At 41.0% G+C, this 24,761-nt stretch overlaps 1 protein-coding gene across 1 annotated transcript in view; it reads left to right on the top strand.

The window, feature by feature from the left end:
* Nucleotides 1-20,747: 20,747 nt before the first annotated feature.
* The window catches only part of NTF3 (neurotrophin 3), a 53,994-nt gene continuing 49,980 nt past the window's right edge, over nt 20,748-24,761 (top strand). Inside the window, exon 1 of the mRNA XM_049821762.1 lies at nt 20,748-20,882. Within this exon, the coding sequence (XP_049677719.1) occupies nt 20,865-20,882 (18 nt within the window). The 5' untranslated portion in view covers nt 20,748-20,864. The remainder of the gene's footprint in view (nt 20,883-24,761) is intronic.

Raw genomic sequence — 24,761 nt, 5'->3', positions numbered from 1 at the left:
CCTTATACGTGCTCAGAAGGCACAGGAATGACACTGGCCAAAAAGTTCCTCCAGCTGCAGATGAGCAATTCAAGGCAGCAGGAATTCCTCCCTGTGGCTGAACGTCAGGATTGAACTTTTCCCTGGGTAGCACCTTCCGCAAGCCACTAGCTCGATGGTATGGCAGTTTCATTACAGCTTTGCAGCGTTTACAGGGTATTTAACTACTTTCCTACACCCTGTGTCTGTTTTAAGATTTGTTTAATCATTTGTGTCTCTCTTTCTAATGGGGATTTCAGTTTCACAATGGGCTTGAAGCCAGAGATGTAAATGGAGGGCACAATATATTGCTTCCTGAAAGATGGCATGGGGTAGAGGGGAGGAGAAGAGCAGAGCACAGAAGGAGAAAGGGGGAGGGGTAACATGTGGGGAAAAATGTGTGCTTAAGATTCAGGCTAATTGAACAAACCAACAGAATAAGATAGATGATCCTCCTGGGCAATTAGCAGACTAAGCAATATTAATAAAAGAGTCTCTTAGAGGAGACCTTCAACAGAGATAAAATGGCTCAGGTGGAGGAGCTGAAAAGAGCTCTGGAGAGTGATGTGGGAGGGAAGTGAGATGCACAGAGCGGCCATTAAATCAAAATAGCTAGATTTGCAGCATTAGAGCTAAGTAAAGAGAAAGGTGATGCTTGACAGACAGGGGGGCCCTTCTGAACATTACAGGGATGCAATTCAGGAGGATTTAGCCTTCCTAGAGATGAGCAGTTTCCGACATGCTGGGCTGAGATACAATGGTAAGGGTAGATTCAGAGTCAGCATCGGGTCTCTTTACTAAGCAGTTCTTCCAGTAGCATTTAAGCCTGCCTGCAGCCCACCGGCTGCTGGCACGAATGACCCATCCTACAAGAAAGAAGAGGTCAGAGATTGGCAGCGAATTTCTGGACTAGGTTTTCATCTGGTATTTTTTTGGGTTTGTTTTGTTTTGTTTTTTTAACTCTGAATTCCCTTTTTTAGAACCATAGGACAGAGGATTGAAAGGGATTTTCCAGGGTCATTGAGCCCTAACTACTGCAGTCTCAGGGAACATCATACAATCTCGGTAACAAACCCCTGGAACTCTACCTTAAAAACAGCCTGGATTATTGCCTCACTTCCCCTTTGCTCCTGCTGAACGGCTGTTGCAAGAACCTCTGTCCTTGATAACTTAGGAATGCTTATCAAATTTCCAGCCTAGATATGTTGCTGTCTAGGTTATACCCATTTGTTCTTGTGCCAATGTTTTCCTTTAGTTTAATCACTCTTCTCCCTCCCTGATGTTTACTTAACTGCTTTTATCTGCTTGATTTAAGAGCTTGTTATGAAGTGGTTTTAACTCTCTTTTAGTTTGTTCCTAACTAGACTGTACAATGCCCCAAGGGGTTTGGCAGGGGCTTTCTGTTGTCATAATTCTCCGATTATTCTTAATCCCATGAGCCATTCCTCTATCAGGGATGGTTCTGAGGTAGTTAGAAACAGCACTGTCGTGGTGTCAATGCTTGGACCAGGTTACTGAACCAAAAATATTCTGTTAACCAAAACCCGGTCCCATTTACAGCTGTGAAAATTCAGAATGCAGACTCATTGGGGTCTATGGGGTCCCATCAAAATGATGCTAAGACATTTTTCAATTTAGAGCAACTGAACTGCTTCTTGGTCCAAGAAATAATTGGACACTGTTCAAATGGCTAGGGATATTATTCAAATATGACTGGGGTCTAAGTAAAATATTAGCTTTCAACAGGTACTCTCAGAAATAAAAATTATATTATTGATAATATTCCTGCAACTGTTTAGACATTTATATAAATAAATATACACTTCTATCTCTTGGTGTGTACAAGAAACCCCTGCTCTTTTCTTTCTCCAATATATTGCCATTTCTTTACCAAGCAGGCTTTGTGCCAGAAGATAAATTCTGTCCCTCCTATTCACCCACATTTTGAAATGTAATTGCCACAGCTAGGCAGAGGTGACGATGTCTTTTACACTGTGAGTACCTAAACCAACAGCAGTTCAATGGAAGTGTTTTACGCGTGGAAAGCATCGCATCAGTAATGTGTCTGGAAGACTTACGTCTTGCATTGAATTGTTAGAGCAGTTGCCCGCTCAGTAAGTCCCTCGTTGCCTCCCCTTTGCTGGGACCCTGCAGCCTGACTGCGCTCGGCGGGGCAGTACGAGCAGGTGAGAGATGGCTGTAAACTTTCCACGTACCTGTTTTGCTACTTCTGAGCCAGCAGACAGCATATGTGTTTGATTTATTTAATGAATGGAAGTCTAATTATAAAGCAGAGGAAATCACCGAAGCATGAATTTATGGGCTTCCTGAGATCACCTCACGCATTGACGGGAATTAGCGGTGGGAGTCAATGTCGTGGCAGCAGCAAAGATCTAAGGAAGAAGGTATATATCTGCAGGCTTTCTGTGACCCCTGGGCGGAGCGGGGACAGGGCTGAGGATGTGCCAGCAACAGGAGAGGCTCAGTTGGCAACGGCTTGCAAGCAAGTATCTCCTGGAGTCCAGGATGTTGTGACAAGTGAAATATGGAGACTTGGATAAGAAGTCCGGCATGTTCTGACAGCAGCCTGTCCCACTGTTTGGATATAACATGAAAAACTGAGTCATAAAGGACTGAAGCTATACAGTGCAACTTTGTGCCCATTTTTGGCTACAGCTTGAATTACAAAAATTACAATGACTTCTTAGAAAGGAAAGCCTTGCCTTTCTACTAATACGCTGCAATATTCCTGGAAGGGAGCCAACGTGTCAATTTAAGTACCCTCTCAAAGTGCGAGGGACTGTGATATTTCCAAGTCACAATGCCAGCTAGAGTCCTTCTGGAATGTGTGCCAAAGTCTTTCCACCGAGAAGAATGCCTCGCATTAAGCGTGTCATCCCTGGGCTGGCCCTCAGCTCCCTCCCCAGCCCCAGAGTCTCAGCTTTAACCTTCATTCCTGTATCCCATTTCTCAGCCCCATGGAGAAAAATGCTGTGGAAACAGCCCCCCCCCACCCCCCCCTCCTTTTACCCGTTAATGCAAAATGAAAAATTCTCATGGCTGGCTGTTGAAAAAGAACAAGGCAATCCTGCACGCGGAATTTTAATGCCACTTTTTTTTCATAACCTGGATGCTGCTAAGTGCATGCAGATTGTACTCGTCTGTACAGCTTATAATTTGTAGGTACCTAAGGACCCAGCCCTGCAGAGGCGTTCATGACTACGCAAAGGTCCAGATTTGAACTGCCCTGATGGAAAGCAGCCGAGTTTTGTCTGGGTACAACTTGTTCCAGAAAGACTTCCTGAGACAGGATATCTCTGTCCAAAAGAGCATCTCCAGACTTGTGTTACTTCCATGGATACATCAGGTATTTAGAAATCCATCTAACCATCATGCACTTGTAGTTAAATGGAAACAAAAGGACAGCCAATTTTAAGGCCTTACTGATAGAAATTCAAGCCCTTAGAAGAATATAATCAGATATATTTTCAAATGAAACTGAGATTTTTATGAGGTCAAACTCCCAACAGTTGATGATTCCTGATTTGGACATCAAGCAATTTTATCTACTTTGTATGATTTTTTAAATACAGCAAGATATTAGTCTGCATCTTCACTTCTTTGGGCCTCAAATGTCTTCAGTTTTTTCAAAAACATTGGAAACAAGGGGTGTGTGTGTCAGAATAAAAGGAACGAAAGCACAAAAGAAACATCTTGCAAGTACAGAGCAAGAAGATTTTATGCTTTTTCTGTAAAAAGGGGAATGGCAGTTGCCCTTCCAGATCAGAGATGAAAGATGGAAAGGCACAAAGAAAAGAAGCAAAAGCAACCAAATCCAACCACTGTCAAACTGATTTTTCCACAGTCTCCCAATACCTGTGCTGATCCTTAGCCACTGTAGTTACAGGCACTGCTGATTTCCCTGATTTCCGTTTCAGTTTCCCTGACATTCTGGATGTCTGTTACAGTAAGAAGATTAATTTGAGAATGTCTTCATTTTTGATTAATTTTGAGTAACTTTCTATAGTACCAGAGTGGGAAAAAAACAAAACCAGTTTAAAGAATTAAACTAATTAGACAATGACTAAAACCAATAGGTTTTTAAAAGTAAACATTTTTAACACAGTTTACAATTTAGGGAGCAAGATTTTTAATATTTTTCTTTGACAATGCTGCAAGATCAGTAATTACAGACAATAAGAAAACCTTAATCATTTTTCATCCAGATCTTTCTTGTTAAAACAGATTTGGGCAGGAAATTATTTTTCCATCCCTACACATCAGTGTTAAAAAAGTAACTAAACAAAAAAAACCAAAAACCAACCTACTTGGTATTAGGGGAGAAAAAGTCCATATTTTTCTTGATTAAGGTGAGCTGCTTTATTCACTAACTTGAATTTAGGATACTCACCTGAAAAACAGGAGACCTCAATCTGCACTCCGTGCATCTCCCACACTCCAGGATGGTCCCCTAACTAACGAGCTATGGGCTATATTGCTTGTTTTGATTGTTTTGATTGCACTCCTGTTACAGCCTTAAAGATAGTCACCAGTAAACTGCTTTTTTAACTATAAAAATTGAAATGTTCATCATATCTCATCTTTCTAGGCTTTGGCAATGATATGGTAAAGAACTCCTCTTTGAAAGTAGAGCATACAGTTTTAGGATCAAGGTTTCTAGCACGTATAGAGAAACAACACCTGTTTCGTTAGGCAGTTTTCAGCAGTCTTGCTGCCAAAACATCACAGATTTGTAAAAAAATACTGGATATCACAACTTGATAGCAATGGGAAATCCACAGGAATTTCACATTGGTGTGAAATTATTGGATAGGTAGAAGTCTTCTAGGAAAATGGCATTAATAATCCTAATTCTTGTGAAAGGTAACAGTTTAATGACCCGTTCCCCCCGCCGGGAGACCCACATACACAATGTGACACAGAGTGCTTATTTTCAGCTTGAGTATACCTGTTCTGAGGTCTGAAAGGTGAGACCCACCACGGTCAACACCGTGATATTTTACCCTATACTCAGCCATTGTTTTACCGTTATTCCCAAGGGATTATTATCACTTACAACTGGTATGCCTTGTTCTTTAGTGGTTTAGGTTTTTTGCTTTTGCTTTAAAAAAAAGTTTAGAGAGAGAAAGAATTGAGTACCTTGGAGCTCTGATAACATTATAGATGTGCACCGCAAAGGCAGAGGCTATTTAGGCAAGATGAGGGACGACTGAATTCTTGCTTAGTTCCCAAGTTCCAAACCTTGAATCCTGGTCAGCTAAGTCCCACCGAAAAATGCTGTGCTGGGGAAAAGGGGTCTTTGTATCAGTCATTTTTCTCCTCAGATCTATTTTTCATAATATAGGGACAAAACCTTATTCTATACAGGATTTTGCATATACAAGCCAGAAGAACTGATTTCAGGTGTTATGTAAATAATTAACAATTCTGAATCTCATTTAAACACACACATAGCATGTACACATTGTCACATAGCTCACATATTCACCGAAATTACAGCATTTTTACCACCTCTGTTGAAAGAGCTGTGAAATCCAGGCAACTTGCATTGGGTTTTTCTTTTTTGTTTTGTTATTTAGTCCACCACTTTTCTTTTACAAGTAACATGGAAATAGAAACTTTTCTCCATAGTAGATCTCTAGAGATCGTTTGGGTTTTGTTGTGGGGGTTTTTGTTGTTTTTTTTTTTAAATAAAGAGATTTAAATTAAGAGAGTAGAGGAGATCCTCCGTTGCTGTAAATCAGGATAGTGCCAGTGATTTAGACAGTCTTTTGGGCCTGATTTAGGATCTGTTATTTAGGGTATGTGCTCTCTTTTAGCTGGATATGGGGTAAATTAACACAACTAGATTTCTACAGTTGCTTACCCTCACAGAAAGATACTGGATTAGGCTGAGAAAGAATACATATATATATTTAAATGTAATCTTTATGTAATACCGTATTTCTTTTAAATAAATATAATTAATAATAATGTAAATGCACTATTAATATATTTACATTTATTAATATTTTGATTTAATTATTAATAATATCTAAGTTTATTAATATTCATATTTAACGTATTTACATGAAGAAAGTTCTCATTTGCTGGGGCTTTCAGGATTTAAAAAAAAAAAGGGATTCAGGCTGACTTTATAGCTGGGAGAAGCTAGCCCGTATAACACAGATCAAAATTTGGAAACCCACATGGGCACAACAGGCTGACCACGAACTACTTTGGAGCGTCTTTTGTCACAATTTCCTCAGGTATAATTTGTGATCAAGTAATAAACCCCCCCCCCCCCAAAGTATGTATTGTTGTTTAGCAGTCTTTGCTTAGGGAGAAAAAAGTCTTCCCTAATGACTAGCTTGGCTTCAACTTCTTCCTAAGGGAAAAAGTGCTGGGGACTCCCTCCTCAGCCGTAATGCAGTGTCAGGATTAGGGCCGCTGCAGGTGAGGGGCTGGGACAGTCTTTTCTTTTCATTGCAAGTGAGGGGAGCATGTTGCTTGGAGCATCCACAGGGAAACTGAGCCCGTTTCCTACACATTTTCTCTGTTCCTACATTATCTTTAACCTTAGGCTGTCGTAGACGTGTTGCAGTCCCTCCAGAGAGGGTTGAGCTCTCTTCTCAGTTATGTTGGTGAAAATCCAGAGACTGTTTTGGAAGTATCCTGGGTTTTAATCTTTGTTTGGCTTTGGCTACCATGGGAGCTGATCCCGTAAGACGCTGAGTCCTGCTATTAAAATTAAAGGTCTTGGTTATGATTTTACACACGCTACTTTTTTCACTACTGCATACCCACTGGTTTAATTGGGGTTGTTACTGATTTACGCCTGCAAGGGACCTTTCCACGGCCAGAGCGGCAGCTGAACGAAGCGACCTCCACGGAGGACTGGGCTGGTGGTTTGTTTATGAGAAACCGATATGGGGCCGAAAAGCTGGAGCGGTGATTACACAAACTGCTCGCCTGCTTCAGCTCCGTCCCGTGTGCCAACAACAACAGCGTAACGCGCCGTCAGAATCCAACCTGCTCAGGAAAGCTGGGGATGAACGGAGGCAGCAGTCAATGAGCAGGACTCCTGCCAGCTTCCAGCCAGCACGGGTGTTTTGTTCCTGTTTAATTCACTCGGTAGCCAGATTACGCTCGTCTCTGGTATCGGGTGCAATTCAGAGGTGCCGCAGGAAACCAACAGGAACGTCTTGAGAGCTTTGGCACCGTCCCCACTGGCACCAGAAACCAACCGCTCGGTATTATCTCCTTCCTTTGTTCATCCCCATGGTGTTTCCCAGCTCCTCCCAGCTCCTAATTTAATTTTACCACTGAATAACGCACTGCATCTTATTCAGCTACATCTGCACTTTGAAAATTGGAGTGCTTGCAGTTCCTTACCTATATCGATTAATGAACTTGAGAGACAGTTACTGTGTGGGAAAGAGTTAGGAATACCAATAGTGTAGATAGTATAGATAGATAGAATTCAGCATAGCTACCTTTGATAACTATCTCTATATATTTGGTTTAACAAGGAGAGAGATGTATACATATATAAGCTGCTTATAAGTACTGTCTAGAGAGATGAACATTTTAAAATATATAAATGCTTGTTGAGGACCATACGACACGTAGTTCTTCGTCACTGAAAGATGTGATAGAAATGGAAATGAACCTCTGAAAATCACCGGGTAATTTATATGCTGCACTGCTCACCACTAAAAGAAGACAGAAGTCATTACAGTAACAATGAAAAGCAGTTCAGAGGCCAGCATGTTGGAAAAGCAAAGATGATAAAGGCCGGATCCTCACCTGCAATAAATCAATACGCCTTTGATTGAATCAACAGAGGTTCTTTAATTCCATGCTCTTCCTGTGAAGTAATTGTTTCTTTGTAGAAATTTTCCAATGCGTTTAGGGAGGGAAAAGGTTAGGCAGTTTTTGATTTGGAGAACACAAACAAAAAGTTGTAAATTTTTATGTTATAAATTCTTGTAGCTCCACTGAAGCAAAAGAAACAGCTGCTTACACCTGCTGTTGATTTAACACAGCTTAGCACCTTTCTAAAACATCTTCTAATGTCTCCAAGCACTCGCTTGAGGTTTTGTCATTTTGTTTTAATTAAATAGGGGGAAAAGCCCATGTTGAAAGATAAAGGGAAAGGCTTGAAGAAATGGAATGCAAAGATCTGTGGGCTAAGAGGAAAAAACCAACTTAAATTAAGTTTCAAGCAAGGACAAAAAGGCTAATACTAAAATTTAACTTGTGAATATATTAAAATTATTCAGAAATTGCAAAATGCTTTAAGTGTAAACTCCCTAAATTTTGGAACTGATCCTAAAAAGGGATAAAAATAAATAGATACATGGAGAAAAGCATCAGAATTACTATGATTTGTAACATTTTAAGAGAGTATATGATTTTATAAAGGTGGCATTAACAAGATTTGCTTTACATTTTTACAGAGAAAAAACACTACTCACCATCTCTCATACACTAGAAACTAGAGGCAGATAAATAACATTTATTATGCTTAAAGAGTCTTCAAAACTGAAATTCATGTGCTAATATTGCGAAAAATGTTTGTCCTACATTGAGATGCACAGCCAAAATATCACTTTTTCATATATATCTGTCATTTAACTTTCTGACCAAATAGAAATCATCCCAAGTAAACTATTTGGGAACATATTTCTTTTCACCTTTGTTCAACACAATCTCCCTTCACTCAAGATCTCCTTAGGATTTCTAGGAACTGTATTTTAAAGTCTTCCTGTCACCTTCTTTTGCGGTCTTGGGTTGAACGCTGTTTCCTGAGATACACCTTGCTCCTCTGATGTCTGTGACTGACATTTTTTAGACCTTGAGGTTAAATGCGATCCATCACGCAATGAGTTTGACCTGCATAGGAAATGGCTATTATGAGATAACCTGAACTGCAGCTCCCAGGAATATTGCAGAAGAAAGGGAGAGCCTGACTAGAGTGAAACTATGTCAAAAGAAATAATTCTGCTTGAAAAAATATTTAAGTGTAGCTAACATCAACCTAAAAGGAGCTTCTTACTCCCCCCCCCCCCCCCCCGGCCAGTGAACAACCAAAAATTTGGGGGAAAACTCTAATTTCCTTCCTAAATAAAAATAAAGTGGTTTTCATAGAAACTCAGACAAGTAGTCCAAGGCAGGAGTCCAATTTACAGTGTTGTCACTTCTATATCACTTTGGTAATGAAGAGGAGATATAACATGAGCAAGAAATTACATTGGGTTCACCAGTTTTATTCATTTTGTTTTCAGCTCGATGTAAAGCAATTTTATTCTCAGTGGGTTTTAAACACTTTGACACTAACTTTGGAGGATAACGAGAGTTTCTGAACTGCCTAAAACCTGATAAAGAGACCATTTTACCTCTCTGCAGGTCACAAAACCATTAAAGGATCGGTATACATACTCAGTGCTTACAAAGCTGGAAGACTTCCATAATCACATCTAGAGGAAGAAAAAGGCCTTTTTGCTTCATGTGTTTCCTCCGACAACCCGGGCCAGAAGCAAGGACATTTCTCAGCAGAACAGCCACCCGCCAGCAAGGCATCACAAATGTTTATCCACCTCCCTGGGGGCTGAAGTGTGCTTTACCACTCTTGTTATGTTAAACCCTAATACCAAATGTTAGTCTTGCCTGCCTTGTGTATGACATTTGCAAGCACAGGGAAATGAGGAAAAAAAAAAAAAAAAAAAAAAGATAATTTTGGCTTTCCATAGCAAAACAACAAAGATGGACCATTTGTGCATACTTTCAGCTGCTGTCTTGTGATCGGTAAGTATTTTCTGGTTGTGTTGTCTCAGTCATATCCATCCATAACAAAGGAGGTCTAGTACTTAATCCGTGTTTCTGAAGTTATGGACGTTTTGTTTGAATTTTAGATATGGAGTTCCCAGGAGGAGGCTTGTCCTTACCATTCTGCTCTCTTACAAGGAGGCGAGGTCAGAGCAATCATTGTATAAGCCAGCAAGCCCCAATCCCACTTCAGTAGAAGTTATTGACAAAATATTCAGGATCAGATTTCCTGTGTCGTTTGCACTGCACTGTGCCAGAACAGAGTCGTCATGCAAGCTGGGTAGAAATCTGTTAATCAAAATACAATTTTTGCAATAAATACCTAAACATAGGTAAGTATTGCAGTAACATGTCATTCTTATTTAACTTTTCCAATCCTTTAACTTAAAATACTTATTGAACATATTTTAAATATCTGATCCAGACTGATCTTACCGATAACTTGGTTTTTAAGTGGACTTTGAGAACTGAATCCTTTCAAGTACAAATATTTCAAATATTTGTAATAAAAATCTTTTAATAATAATAATCTTTTAAGTAGAGATTTCAGTGGGTTTTTTTTCATCAGAGGTAAAACTACTTTTTTTTCCCTCACATAAAAAGTTAATAAAATGTTTTGTTTTGTTTTTTTTCACAGAAACAAATGCTGTATATTTTTTGTTAAAATACAGTGACAAAGTGAACATCTCCTTTGAGATCTTGGAAACATTCAGTACCAGCACCAAATGTTCATAATAATCTGGGACTAATGGCAAAGGACTATGTTTTCATGTCAGAGCTAGACTCTCGGTGCATTTTTGAGCGTAGAGGACAACTATTCAATTGTAGCTTTTAACAACTGGCCTGAGTAGGCGGTAGTGTGAAATAATTGCAAAAGTGATTGTGCCTCAGGCTGCAGTAGAAGAAGCAAAGTCATGTCTTATCACCTTCCTCTGCCTGTTGACATGATTTTGTAGCCTCAGTGTGCATAAACAAAGTGTTATCTTTGTTTCTCTAAATTCCTCTGACTGCAGTTATTCTTGTGCTTTTCAGTACTATTTACTTCTCCAACTAGCTATTCCGTTCACTTGTCTTCTTGTTTGCCTCCCACTTCCTACACGCTACCACTGCACTTCACTTTTTTCACACAAACCCCAGAATCGTTCTTACGAAAGGGTAGGTGATGTGTTAAGCATTTGTTTGGGACCACAGAACATGTGTTATACACACAATCCCACGTGTGCAGAGCACAAGGAGGTGAAATTGTCTATAAATAGGTGCCAGTGATAGCAGCCTGCACACTGAACAGCAGTTGTAATGGTAGACCAGCACTTTAGAAAGAAGTCACTGTAGATCACACAGTATTGGCATATCCAGCTCATCTCTGTCGGGAGATGAAAAAGAGCCATGGACTGAAAAACAACCAGGAGATTTTAGCCCAAGGCACCAATTACGTGCAAGCTGAAATTCCTAAGCGCGGAGTGCACCATACAGACACCCTGAACACACAGACCGTACAACCCCACCAAGCATCTGGGCAGTGAGACCCTTTCTGTTGACATGCAGTAGTACAACTTTTTAATAATCTTTGAATGTTTTTTATATCTTCCTTTCACAGGGACAGCATGACTGTCCCTTCTTTTCCTGCCCCCCCCCCCCCCCCCCCGCATCAATCTGTGCATCCCACACAGCCATACACGAGACTGTGACACAAGCATTAATTGCTAACCAAGGTCCACAATAGCAGGGAGTGTTTTAACAGCACAAGCCATTTATGTGAGAGCAGGGACATGTCTACTGCCTTTTAATAAGTAACCCAAGGATAATTCCATAGAAGTTTTGAATGTTCTTCATTTCATTAAGCTGATTCAGAATATCATCCCTGGGAAAAACACAGTGAAGCATGGAAATTGCCTTAAAGAACTTGAGACGGGACTGCAACAGAAATGACATGTGGCATTTCTCTCAGTGCGGAGTAAGGCATGTTGCATGGTTATTTTTTTCCAAGTGAAACAATTACAACTTGCTGTAGGTATCACATCACAGGACGAAAACCTCTGTGTGGGGGTAGGACTTAGAACTGCGTAGCACACTAGGAAATGTGTTGGTTCTAGCTGGGCATTTTTAGGAGGATTTTCTGAAATTTACTCACTTGCTCAGCCAGAATCCAGATCTGTTACCTTTTCAGATACAGTACAACATCCATTTCTTTCCTGAGATATTTCAAAAAATAGAAGTCTTGCATGGAAGAACAGAGAAGGTTGCAAAACGTTAAGGGAATATACAGGGAAGGTATAAAGATATGATGAAGAAAGTGAGATAATCACTGAGGATATGGAGTTTGGTATGGACAAATTTAAACGTGTGATTATTTGTTTAACATTCTGGGCCTAGCCCAGTATAGTCATGTTTCCATAAAGCCTCCTGGAGTTTTGCTTTATTTGGGATTGATGGGACAAAATATTTGTATTTCTGTTTGTATTTCTCAGCTGTGTTCTGACTGCAACACTGGATAGTGCCTTGCTGTAAGAATAACCTCTAATTTCAGAAGAACTAGCCATGCAAAACAGTTTCATTTGCTCTCAGGATCAAAATTTCATCTTATTCACTTCATAATGTTTAGGCAGAGACCATGATAATTAAGGGAAAGCCAAGATGCATACTTAGACTATAAACAGTGTCATGAAAACTGTTCATAATACCTTTAGATTGCAACTACTTACACACATTTCAAGCCATTATACAACATAATGATGCCTTGCTTTCTATTAAAAGCAAAGCCTGCAGGGATAGAGCCTGTCTTTAACAAACACCGCTGGCTACTGAGAGAAGCCATCCATACCGGGGAATTACCTTCAGCAGGAACTTCTCAGCAAGGAGAGAAAGAATTGAATCAAACACTAAAGCAAAGATGAAAATCAAACACAGCATGTGCATTAGAGAGAACATACATGCAATAACCTCGTAATAGTTGTAAAGCCCCATAAAGTTTCCTATTGTTACTTGTGTGACCAAGCTTGCATGACTCATGCATTAGGCTTTGCCAGTCATGGACAATTGTGTGACCGTGCCCATCCTGCTGTAATAAACACTCTCTGTTGTCCTCTGCTCGACACGTGGTTTCTTCATTTTCCTTCCTTGCAGGGCATTAACCTCAGTTGCTATTCTGGTCCTCGTGGTGCTTGATAAAGAAATGGCTCAACTACAGAACTGGAATGAGACACATGACATGCAACAAAACACGTGAGTCGGAACCTTTTATACAATCACAGGCGTGGGTTAAACATCGATGATATTTGGGAAGAGACATTTGCCATGACCATGTAGCAGAACAGTATTTGGCATGAGCTGCATTAGAAGGCAGAGAAGAATTACTAAGAACTAACTTAAACTTAACTTCAGGCATTGACAGCCTGAAGCACAATCTGCCTCAACTGCCAGTAGTACTATTCAATCAAAAGAACATGCTGGTCTCTTCCATTCAGCCTCTTTTTTCCCCCTTCTCCTATGATGAGAGTCAAAAGCCTAGCAATGCCATGCCATAAAGACTTCAGACAGAGAAGAAATGATAATTTTAAAGTCCTCTATGCCTTCGCTTCATTCCTTATTCCCCGTGATTCCTTACAGGCTGAATTTTCCCTTCCTCTCCTTTCAAATAAAAGTGGGGAAGGATGGATTCTGGGCAAAAAACACTTGTCCATTTGCCTGGGTAACAAAAGAGACAGATGGCAATGAAATAAAGGTATTCTCTTTCCTTGAATTGAGACCAAAAAAGGCTCTGAGCTTGCAAAAACCCCTGCTGCCTGTTCACACAGTTCCTAAGGAGTGGTCTTGACTGGAAGCGTAGTGCATCCTTGATCACTTATCTCCATGGGCGACTCTCATGCTGCGTGCAGACCACAGGCACATACCTTACCTGAGCTCAGCACTGCGTGCTGCCTCCAGGCTCTGGTCCTTGGAGGCCCACGTGTTCCAGGGGACAACCTACGGCTATACTAGAAGCCGCCTTTGCAAGCTTGCTTTCCATACAGAGAGCCAACCTGAGCTTGAAAGCAGGCTCTGGACTTGCGTGTTTCCACGTAAGCCCATGCCACTTGCTCAACTGGGACTCTTCCAGCAGTGCACCTTAACTAATTCACATCGGGGTCCTGCTCCTACAGTACATGGAAGACCCTGTTGAAATAACTGCTTACACCTAACACTAATAAACTACGCGTTCCCGGGCAGTGAGGCCAACGAGTGTGGAGCAGCCCCCATCGGTGCTAACGACCTGCCTACAAGAGGGTAGGGGCACACAGACTGCCTGCTGGGGATGGTCCCGCTGCCAGACCTGTGCGGCAGCTACTGGGGAGACCGTCGCTTGAAAAGTCCCAGTTCAAGCCAGGGACTTCCTAACAGTTCACTAGTTCACAGACAATCACAGCGAGCTTAAACTTAATACTAGAGGTAGATGCATTAAACATCTTGTCTATAGACCCTGAAAGAGTACTTAGGCAGCTGGATGAATGTACTGCCTAAATTGGGGAAATATCCTATTTTTTAAAATAAAGATAGGCCAGGATTGACAGAGAGCATAGTCTGGCCCAGAATTGTTTAAGACCCCCTGCCTGTACATCTGCATTAGCTCAAACGGGACTTTCAGTTTTAGGCTGCCTGAAAGTCGATCCATGCCATGTTTGCTGCCCTGCCCCTCCTCCAGCAGATGTGATTCCACACTAAGCTTTCAGAGAATTAAAATGTAGAAGCTCAGCCAAATGGGCATCAGCATCCATCAGATAAAAAGTTTGAATAAAAATTGCTTTAATTCAAATAAAAGTGCCTTGTAAGTTCAGAACACACAAATACTAACTACAGGTTATACAAGCTTGTGCTGAGAAACATCCCACTGACTTCAAAAGCCAACTTCTGCTATTAAACACACCTCGTCAGCTGTACTTTGAGTCAAGAATTTTTCTGTTTTAATAATCGCAGAACAAAACGAAGAACCTTAACTAAATCAGTTTATGAAAAATGCCATTGCCCAATTGTATTTCCATCATTACACTAACTTTTGTTGCTGCTTGCAAGCAAGTGAGCAAGGCTAGGGAGCATTACTTTTAACGGAGTGTTTTACTATTTTACCTTCCTTTCTTTGCTTTGCTTTATTTTCTGTTTCTTCCAGTAGGGGCAACTGACAAGTGAGAACACCTATATTTGGCACTAAGATTAGGAATGGAAACACAAAAGTCAGGACACATTTCCCTGTGGCTGAAGCTATTATCAGATGTACTGCACGGAACTGCCTTTCATTTCAGTGATGGGTTACCTGCTTGAATTTAACAGATGCGGCTGATGCCATGTCGGCAAACCAGCGATACTCTGAGGCCCTTCACTGTGGCACTGCTTGACTTAGAGGTAGATATTTTTTTCTTATTATTTTGAAAAGAATATTTGTCTTCTCCTTTTCCTTTATTCTCTTTCAACTTGCTTCAGATATTATAGTTCCATTGGACCTCAAAGGTACAGAAGCATCAGTCCAGGAGAGAAAAACAGTACTGAGGCTTACCTCCCTCCTGGGGAAATTTTAGTGTGTACTAGTGTTTTAGTAAGCAGCTCTGCTGTGTGTAGCTGTCAACTCCCCAAGTGATGAAGTCCTTTAGTGTCCCAAACCAAGGCATATGGATATCTAAAAGAAATTTCCTGAAGGATTTCACTAGGGAGTTTTCTTCAACGGCTAGGTCAGAGCACTAAGTACATGATGTTCCAGAAAATAGTTGTTTTCAAAGATGATGTAAATCGTAAAGTCATGGGAAAGATGGGCTGAGAGAGACTACCTAGACCTTCCTTTGCCCCAGTGCAGGACCAGTTACAGCCTTGTGTGCAGAATCAGTGCAGCCTTCTGGGTCCTGACAGATTTCTTTACCGTGTTGGTGCGGACCTCCAATGAGGCAGATATCAAAGCAGCCCCAGGCAACCAATTCTGGAGCTTGGGCTCCTCAGTTTTTTCCTCATGTCTAACTTGAACCCGTCTTGTTGCAGCTTATCAGTTCTTGATGCTGTCATTCAGGATGGGAGCCGGTCTCAAGCATTTTATGAGCTTGAAGTGTTCAGTCAGAACACCTCCCAGGTTCTCTCTTCTTTGGTAAGCAATTCCCATTCTTCATTTTTCACCATATGCTGTGTTTTAATAATTTAATAATTGCTTCTGTCATTTTCCAGGTCTTCTCTGACTGGATCCTACATCCCAGCTGACATCTTACCAGAGTACTTTATGTATCTTGCAGGCTAGGCACTTCTTTATATGTCCCAGCGTGCAATTTATCTTCCTTGCAAAAGAATGGTGCTGTGATTCCAAATATCTTCTTCCTCATCTGGGATCATTAAAAACTGAAGGTACCTCTTCCCAGTTCCAGCACAAATACTGGAGCAAAACTTCTTCATGTAGCTTTGACTTTTTTCCTTCACATTTATGTAAGTAAGAAAAGACTTTTTTACAGATAGTCATGTGAGTTCTCTTCAACTACTTTGGTAATCATAACAAATGAGTAGTGGTTAAAAGTATGCCTATTGTTACAAGGAAGACTTTTTTTTATTTCCCAAAATGGTGCCTATCATCAAGTAATCTTGTTCTGCTGCAACAATTCTTAATTATTCCTGCAATAAAGACTGTCGCTGGAAAAATTAGATACCATCAGAAAAAGGCAAATATTACATAAGTCAAAAATAGGTGCTAAACTGATAAGTGATGTAACACATCAGTATAGTACAGAGATTTGTAATGATCCATAACTCTACTGCCAAAACATAGCTATCTGTTGACAAGTGTAAGTCCCCTCTTGCATATTGCTTAATATATAGCTTTATTTTTATATAGGAGTACAGATCCCTACATTTCATTAAACAGGGAAGCTTTTAAATGAAAAATATTGTAAAACACTTAAAATTTTTGGCTAAATACAGCTATCCTGTGTGTATGTAAAGTATTTCACCTAGGAAAGTGCTATCCGTTAGTTACAAAATAGTCTAATACTTATTATTTTAATTAATACTGTATTTATAATTCCATTTAATCTCACTTTGCTAATTCTCAGTCAAGAAAATAGGTTTACAGGTGAACTACGTAAAAGTTAACTCTATAAATTGTATTGCTTTTGGGAGCAGCTCTGAAGAGCAATAGCTTTCAGGGTGTGACCCTAATTCATGGTTATTGCCCTGCATTTTTTCCATCCTGCCTGTTGGCATGTCTACAGCTCTGGGTACATGTTTTTCACTGTGTCATCTTTGATCTACCATATTAATTGTTGTGAGCAGTTGTAATTATTTTAAGGATTTATCAGATTATTTTTTAATGAAAGAGGAAAAACTTCAGAAGACAAGTTTCTAAGAAATGTGTACCAGAACCAAATTTGACGTCACTTGTGAATCTTTCTTGTAATGTGTTTTTAATACTTCTCATTTCTCTAGCCTGGGCGCAAGAGTGTAAGGAAAACTGAAATGTGAGCATACATGATGGCTCAAGTTCAGTACTAATGCAAGTGTTAGAAGGCCAATGTCAATGAGGGTTCAGCAATTCTTTCAGCTCTGAAATGGTACCGTTGGTATTCTTAAATTAATATTTAGATAATGTTTAAAGAAATAATTTCTGAAATAACCTATTCTTTCCCACCACCATTTCCACCAATTAAAGAAAACCATGCTTGGATTCATTTTTACTTTTAAGAAAACAATTACCACACATGCCAAGGAAAAATATTTTCTAGAGATGTTGTCAGACCCTTTACTAAATTCTGGAAACTTGAACAAAAGTGATTTTGACATCTGAAAGGTGAACAGCCTCCTGTATTGAAGATCTTAGGCAAAATCTTCAGAACTAATCTACTTCCACTTCTTCTTGGTGTTTACTTCAAAACTACCATCTCGTAAATGGAGGGCCATATGGCTGGAACATATTTCCATCGCAGGCAAGTATGTTTGTGGATGGATATCAAAACCACCATGGGAAGAGCGCAAACTTGCTGAAGCGCATGTCGTGTCCCTACAGACATTCCCCCTTTCAGGATCTATTCGGGACTTCAACCACAAAGTGGAGCTGTTGCAAAAGCTAACGGTTAATGGGGAAAACCAACTCCCTGCTTTTATAATGACCCAAGGCATGCATTAAACCCAATAAAATTTTCATCCATTTACATACTCACATGCATATCTTCTCTATAAATATTCAATTTTTTAACATCAAACGCAATTACAGTGGTATCTGTTAATACGTAGGGAAAAATGCATGTCTTCAAAGTACATAAAATATTACATATTTTGAAGTCTGATCAAGTGCCTAATTAATCAGGTCAATGTCTAGTAATTATTCCAATTAAAATCCCCAGAATTTAAAGATGAGTCTCCACAGAACGCTTTGAGCGGTATTTCAAATTCTTCAAGACAGAGCAAGGATTTGTTCAAAGTAACAATTTTATTTTTTGCCATGTCAGAACGTCAGATCCAAGGGTGACACATGAAATAAGGTGACCATTTGGGAGCTTTACTGTCTCTCATAAAAAATTCAGAAAAATGTTTAAAGTGTAAAAAAAAATGTACTTGTGCTAAGGGTTAGCATTAAAAAAAAGAAAAAAAAATCCACCCCCAGACTAACAGATGAAGGTGTAAAAATACCTAGAAAGAAACAGCTTCAGAACAACAGAAACCTCTTTAGAGGAAAGGTTGGAAAACTGCAAGGACCAAACATGACTCCATTTTCTATAGCTGCGAAAACACCCTGTCTACAATGCTTTTTACAGTGCACACATATTTGGCGAGATTAAGGTGTCACATCTCAAATTACAAGGCGTCTGATTGCCCACAGACCCAGACACAAGTGCAGGGCAAAACCCCACAACTTGTGCAAACCGCCTGGCTCTGATAGGTTTGCCTCCCATCAGAGGTAGGCAGTCCCTCTGCCTAGGACATTTAATTGTCGCCCCCTTTTTTTCCTTCTTTTTTTTTTTTTTTTTTCTTTTTTTTCCTTTTTTTTTTTTTTTTTTTTCTGGGCTAGCTGCAAATGCAAAGTTCCCGGGCTAGGGCTGCCTTCAGATGCTTAACCCTTTGCCTACCTCTAGAGGAACGTTCACCAGCCCCAGGAAAATTTTCTATTCCTAGCACTGTTTGTCTACTTCAGGAGATTAAAAGCTGAGTCACATTTTAGGCATTTCTCAGATCTGACTACAGTGCTGAGGCTGGGGCAGGGTGGGGGGAAACACACGATTTGATTCTGATTCCCTCCTCTTAGCTGAAAAAGCTCTAAAAATGATGGAAACAGCATTCAGCCAAATGGTGAAGACAAAAACGCTCTAGAGTTATTCAAGGTTTGAGTGGGTTTTTGATTGGCAGAGCAGCAAGTTTTAGTATAGAATTCTTAGGAGGCAGTGGTGGAAGATGACTCTTTCCTTCTCCATCTGGGCAGTTAGAGGGAATAAGTGACACAGGCAGAATTTATGAGACAGAGACAATTTGTAGAGTTCAGAGTTCCCTAAATAGGATTATGTTATTGTTGAAAAAAGTCAGATAAAGGACAACCAAAACAAACAACAATGACCGTATTTCAATCCACTGTGGAAATATTTCAATAAAACTGTGACAAGTATCTAGGTAGATTAAAATGTCTTAAAGAAGACAGTACAATGCTTTGACAGCATGAGAGGGCTAATCATCCTTACACAGGGAGGGGAAAGAGGAAAAATGCCTTGGTTAAATAACAAAAGAAAACAACTTCATGAGCTAGTAAAGGAAGTCTTCTTTAAGGAAACAATCTGGTGACTCTTAAGGTTTGAAGTGTTATATCGTATCTTATATGACCACGTTCTTATGGTTATGACTTGCTCAATTATGCTTGAATCAAATAGAAAAGAAAGATGACTTAAGCATGTAAATTTAGAGGGAGACTTAGAGGCATGCAGCTAAATTTATCAGCCATCTCTGTGAGCAATCACTCTAAATAAAAAGTTTGGAAACCAGTCACTGCTGGTTGCTGATGAACTTTCCATGTTTTTGGCACTCGCCATCCTTTACTTAATGGACTAATCTGCAAATCAAAACAGGAGGAATATCTGGACACAAAACCATCCTAAAGTCTGTTCTTAACAGTGGATATTTCTCCCGACACTTATTTTTGTGTCATGGGGGTGACCTGATTGATAGAAATACTGATCAAAGAAATAAATTTGTCTAAGATTTGCAAGTAATAATGGAAAAAAAAAAAAAAATAGAAAAAAAAAGAGGAGCCAGAGGGAGAGAGCAGCAGCTTATGGCATTCTAGTTCTGTGTCTCGATTTCACCTGTTTTACATGTCCTATAATGACTTCTGAATATGGGTAAGAATAGCAACACATGCTGGCAGTTTGACCAAAGGGTGTGCGTGTGCATGTGTGTGAGTGTGCATGTGGGAGACAGAGAGAGTATGGGGGAAAGAGCTGGGGCGGGGGGCGGGGGGGGGGGGGGGAGTAGATGGACCATTAGAGTGCAAACACAGAGACATTCCTGCAATAAAATACTTGTCTTCTGAGAATCACAGTCCGGAAGAGATGGTTATGATTTAACAAAAGAATTCTCTAAAATGTTCCCTGGTGCTAATACTGTTCTTAATAATATGAAAAGATTTTGCCAGGAAGAGGAATAAAACCATCAATTGGATTTAAAAAAAGAAAATAGGCACATGATGGGTTTTTTAGAGCACACAGGGGAAAAAAATGACCTTTACGACAGCTTTGTCATTTTTAAAAAAATGCCTCGTTCTCTGAAATTCCCCAACCAGGCAAGGTTATTATAAATGGTAGGTAGGGAAAGCAGAGCGTGGCAATAAAGGGGTTAATCTGCAGAGCACAGAGCCATCTGGCTGAGCTGGTTTGTTATAATCGAGCAGATTATGTTCACGGGACTCAGAGTTTAAGGCTCCTCTCCCATAGAGCAACTCTGCACAACCCAAGCAGACCAACTTTGGGACTTTGAATGAACATATTTACATCCACCTTTCTCTTCATGTCGACTTTTCTGGAAACATTCACACGGATGCCATGGTTACTCCTACCACGGTAAGGGAAATTTGACGTTTTCTAATAGGGTCCTAAGAGGGCGGGGAGGGGAGGGGGGGGAGAGGGGTCCTTTAAAGAAGTATAATGGGGAGGGAGGGGGTCTTGTAAGCAGTAGATCTGTCCCAAATGTTGCCTTTCCCATTGTGCCTCCTCCTTCCCCCACCCCTACTTGCCCTATAGCTTGCTTTAGTCCTGAGGTTCCTCTCTCCTCCTGCTCTGCACGCTGTTGTTCAGGTCCCTGGCAAGAAAACAGCAGAGGAGAAATATGAGGTGCTAAAGGAATCTGATTTAAGAGGCAAAAGCAAAGGAGACGCTCGGTTTTATTTTAAGAGGGAAACCAGCAACTTCAGATACAACAAAAGGGGTTGCAAATCTTGAGCGTGGATTGCGAGAACCAGCCTCAGCACACACAGCATGCTTGCCCTCAGGGAAAGTTAGAGCCCATGACAAGCAAAGTCAAAATTCCCAATTTCTAGACCTCGCCTGTCTCAGGTAACTAACTTCGCTGGAGCTTTCCTCTTTTTTCTATGCCAGACACTGGAAACCCTATTCATGACCTTTGAATCAATCCCCATTCTCCTCAAACCCAAACACTAAATTCTCCGGGAGGAACTGCAGATCAAAGGATTCCCTGCACATCTGTGTCTAGGTGAAAAAGATACACTCACTCTGTGCTAGGATGGCAGGAAAACTATTCTTACGCTGCAATTTCCAGCGTTTGGTAAGTGCCTTCTAGGAATGCAGCACACAACTAATCAACACAGATGCACATATAGAGAGCAAAATAGAAAGCTGTTTCTCATCTAAACAGCTGAAATGCAGCTTAAAGCATCAGTTACTGGCGAGTCCTTATGGAGACACCAAACTGCTATTAGCCAAGAGGGGAAAAAGTCCTTGAATGGTTTAGATACTTTTCTGATCAGTTCTTAATCCTTCATTAAAATAAACGGGAAAGCTCTGTGTTGGTCCTATCTCTTGAACTATAAATATGCAGTATCCGGAGAGATGGATATTTTGGATTGAATAGGGCTGCTATGCGCACATTCTCTGGTTCCTATATTGCAAAACCAGTTATTTAGAGATGACTCTCTGTGTGAGGGGGGTTGCTTCACCCCCCCCCCCCCTTTTTAAATAGACAGGGATGTGTACTATATGGTCCAGTCAATTGTTATGAGCTACAACCTTTCAGAAAGCAGTCTTTGCTCTTAGGCTTATGTGATTTGTTGCATGAGGAGTGCAAATGGTATGTAAAGTTTGCCTTTACATTATGCCTTCAGGAAAATACCCAGACAAATAGGAGAGACATTCTCAGGCGCAGAAATACCTGATCTGTGCAAGCCTGTAAGTGGAGGAGTCGTGCAAGAAACACCTATAAATAAGATGTAAGAAAAAGGAAAATCTAATAATAAAAAAAAAAAAGAAAAACTCACTTTGTGGCAAGGCAGACAAAAGCGGTAGAGAATGGAAGAGAGTTCGGCATGCTTCCAGCTGCTAGTAGTAAAAAGACTGGTCTTCGATACACGTGTCAGTACCAGGAGCTCTGTGTGTGAGCATGGTGGGGGGAGGAAAACTAGACATGATTGCAGGTGGTGGACCCAAACTATGGGGAGAAAAGGATCTACCAGCAAAGCCAGGAGGGAAGTGCTTTGTGTAGAAAGGTGCTATACGTTGAGGTGTGCAATACATGTAGGTTTAGGATTGTTTTGGGTTTTTTTTTTCCCAGGGGAAGAACAACTAAATGGTACATAGAAAGATAGATATAAGGAGTTTGGAGGGAAAGTTATATACAAGTAATAAGCTCCTATATATTAAGTGTTGTGTATTGGGGTAATAAGGGCAGGTGAGCAAAGCAAAGGTGGTCAGCTTAAAAGGGGAACTGCTGCAGGCCAACTAGAAAAAGAGGATCCTTGTGGGTGGAAAAAAGTTTAGGAGCTCAGAAGGGGAAGTAACACTTGAGAGGGATGGGAAACGGTGCGGACTGGAGGCTGGGTGAGGATATGAAAGGGACATACAAAGATGCTAGGGTCTGCAAGGGGGAGGTAGGGTATGGAGTGGGAGTAGAGGGAGAAAGGTGAAAGCACAGGACACAAAGGATGTTTGGAGGAGGAAGAAAAATGTGAACTATTGTCTATTTGGAGAAAGGTATGGAAAATAAACAGCTACATGATGCTTTGGGGGGGGCGTCTAAAGGAGACACCTTTGATTCTGTCAAGAAATAGATACGAGGATGTATTTGCGAGGAAGGTGTTAGAGTATGAAAGGGAAGGCTTGCATGGTGATGGAAACACATGCCAAGAAGAGGAATGCAGAGTAAAAAATGAGCTGGATGGAGATAGGGTGTGGTGGTGGGAAAAGGGTATAGGCATCCATAAAGGTATGTGAGGGGGTAGCTGCTTAGAGAAATTTCAGAGGAGGTTGGAAGCCTGCTGGAGTGTGCTGCCTGGTTGCAAGGGAGAGACAAAACTAGGGAAAAAGCCGTGTGAAGGTGCTGTGAGGAAATGCAAGATAGTGGAAATCATGGGGGGCAGGAGGAACTGTGACAGGAATATAAAGATGTGGCAGGTCTTGAGAAGCATGAGAACGTGGGAAAAATGAGGACTGTAGGAGTCATGAGGATGAAATTAAGAGCTGGGTTTTCTGTAAAAGTGCCTAGGCAAAAGGTGATTTAAAGGAGGTATAGGGCAAGAGAGCACAGGGTGAGAGGAAATTTAGTTTTGTACTTCTTCGTAGGCAAACAGAAAAAGTAGTGCAAAGGTGCAGGACTGGCTTGGCCAGCAGAAACACAGGATGCCACCTTACTGGGTAGCTGGGATAACAGGGGAAGAACAGGCAATATGTTACAGGGGAAGCAGCTGAGGAAAATGATGGAAAGTAAGGAATAATGTGAAGGGTGTGGGAGGAGGAGAACACATACACAAAAAGGAGTGATTTTCTGTTGAAACAGATGTAACAAATGTGCTTATATCTCTGTGGTAGGTACCAGCTAAGTGAAGCAGCAAAAGGGAACAGACAAATGGGCTAACAGAGAAATGACTAAAGATATAAAGGGGTTGGAGGAGGAGGAATGGGAGGGGGTAACTACCTGGAGGGCCGTATACGCCACATGGCTGTACTAAGGTCAAAAGTAAAGTGTGAAATGTGTGGGGAGGCGAGTGGAGTTAGGAGCTGTAGGGCATGAGGTGGAAGTGAATGGGAATGACAGTTCATGTTACGAGGGGTGAGAAGCTTGGCGCAGGTTGACACACGATGGTGTGTAAGCGAGGAAGGTACCTGCCAGTTTGCCTGCTTGTAAGGGCTGTGGAAAGGAAGGTGAAAGGAGTGAAAAGTTGTGTCTGATAAGAGAGAGTATTGCACACAGCTTGCTCAAAGTAAATGAGAGAAGTACAGGTAAGGATTGCAGACCTGAGTGTGGGGCCTGGGAGAAGGAAAACAGCTTATGGGGGAGGGAAGAGTGATGAGGAGTGGAAAAAGTTTATGACGGCTTAAGCCATCTGTAGTTATCTGCCTCTTAGTTTAAGGGAGGCTGTCTAAGTGTGCAAGGGGCCGTCCACACGTGCATAGCGGCTTGAGAGCAGCATGGGAGTTCAGTGCAAGGGGAGAGTAAGTAGGAGGCACAGGTAAATGCATATAGTCAGTGACAATAGGCGCACAGATAGAGGAGATGCCGGGTTTGTGTGCGGATCAGGGACAGATGTGTTCGGTGAGTGTTGGTCTTTCGTGACTGGCAGATTTGTGGAGGGAGGCACGTGATGAGAACGATCTTGCTGGTCTGCAGCAAGAAGCTGAAATCCTTGAGGGGCATGTAAAGGTCCTGGGCTGCTGTAAGGGATGTGTGTCTGCGTGGAAGTTACAAACACGCACCCAGGAAGCCATGCTGAT

Source organism: Accipiter gentilis, chromosome 18, assembly GCF_929443795.1.
Source record: "Accipiter gentilis chromosome 18, bAccGen1.1, whole genome shotgun sequence".
NCBI lineage: Eukaryota > Metazoa > Chordata > Aves > Accipitriformes > Accipitridae > Astur > Astur gentilis.
This window is presented reverse-complemented; position numbering and strand designations above follow the sequence as displayed.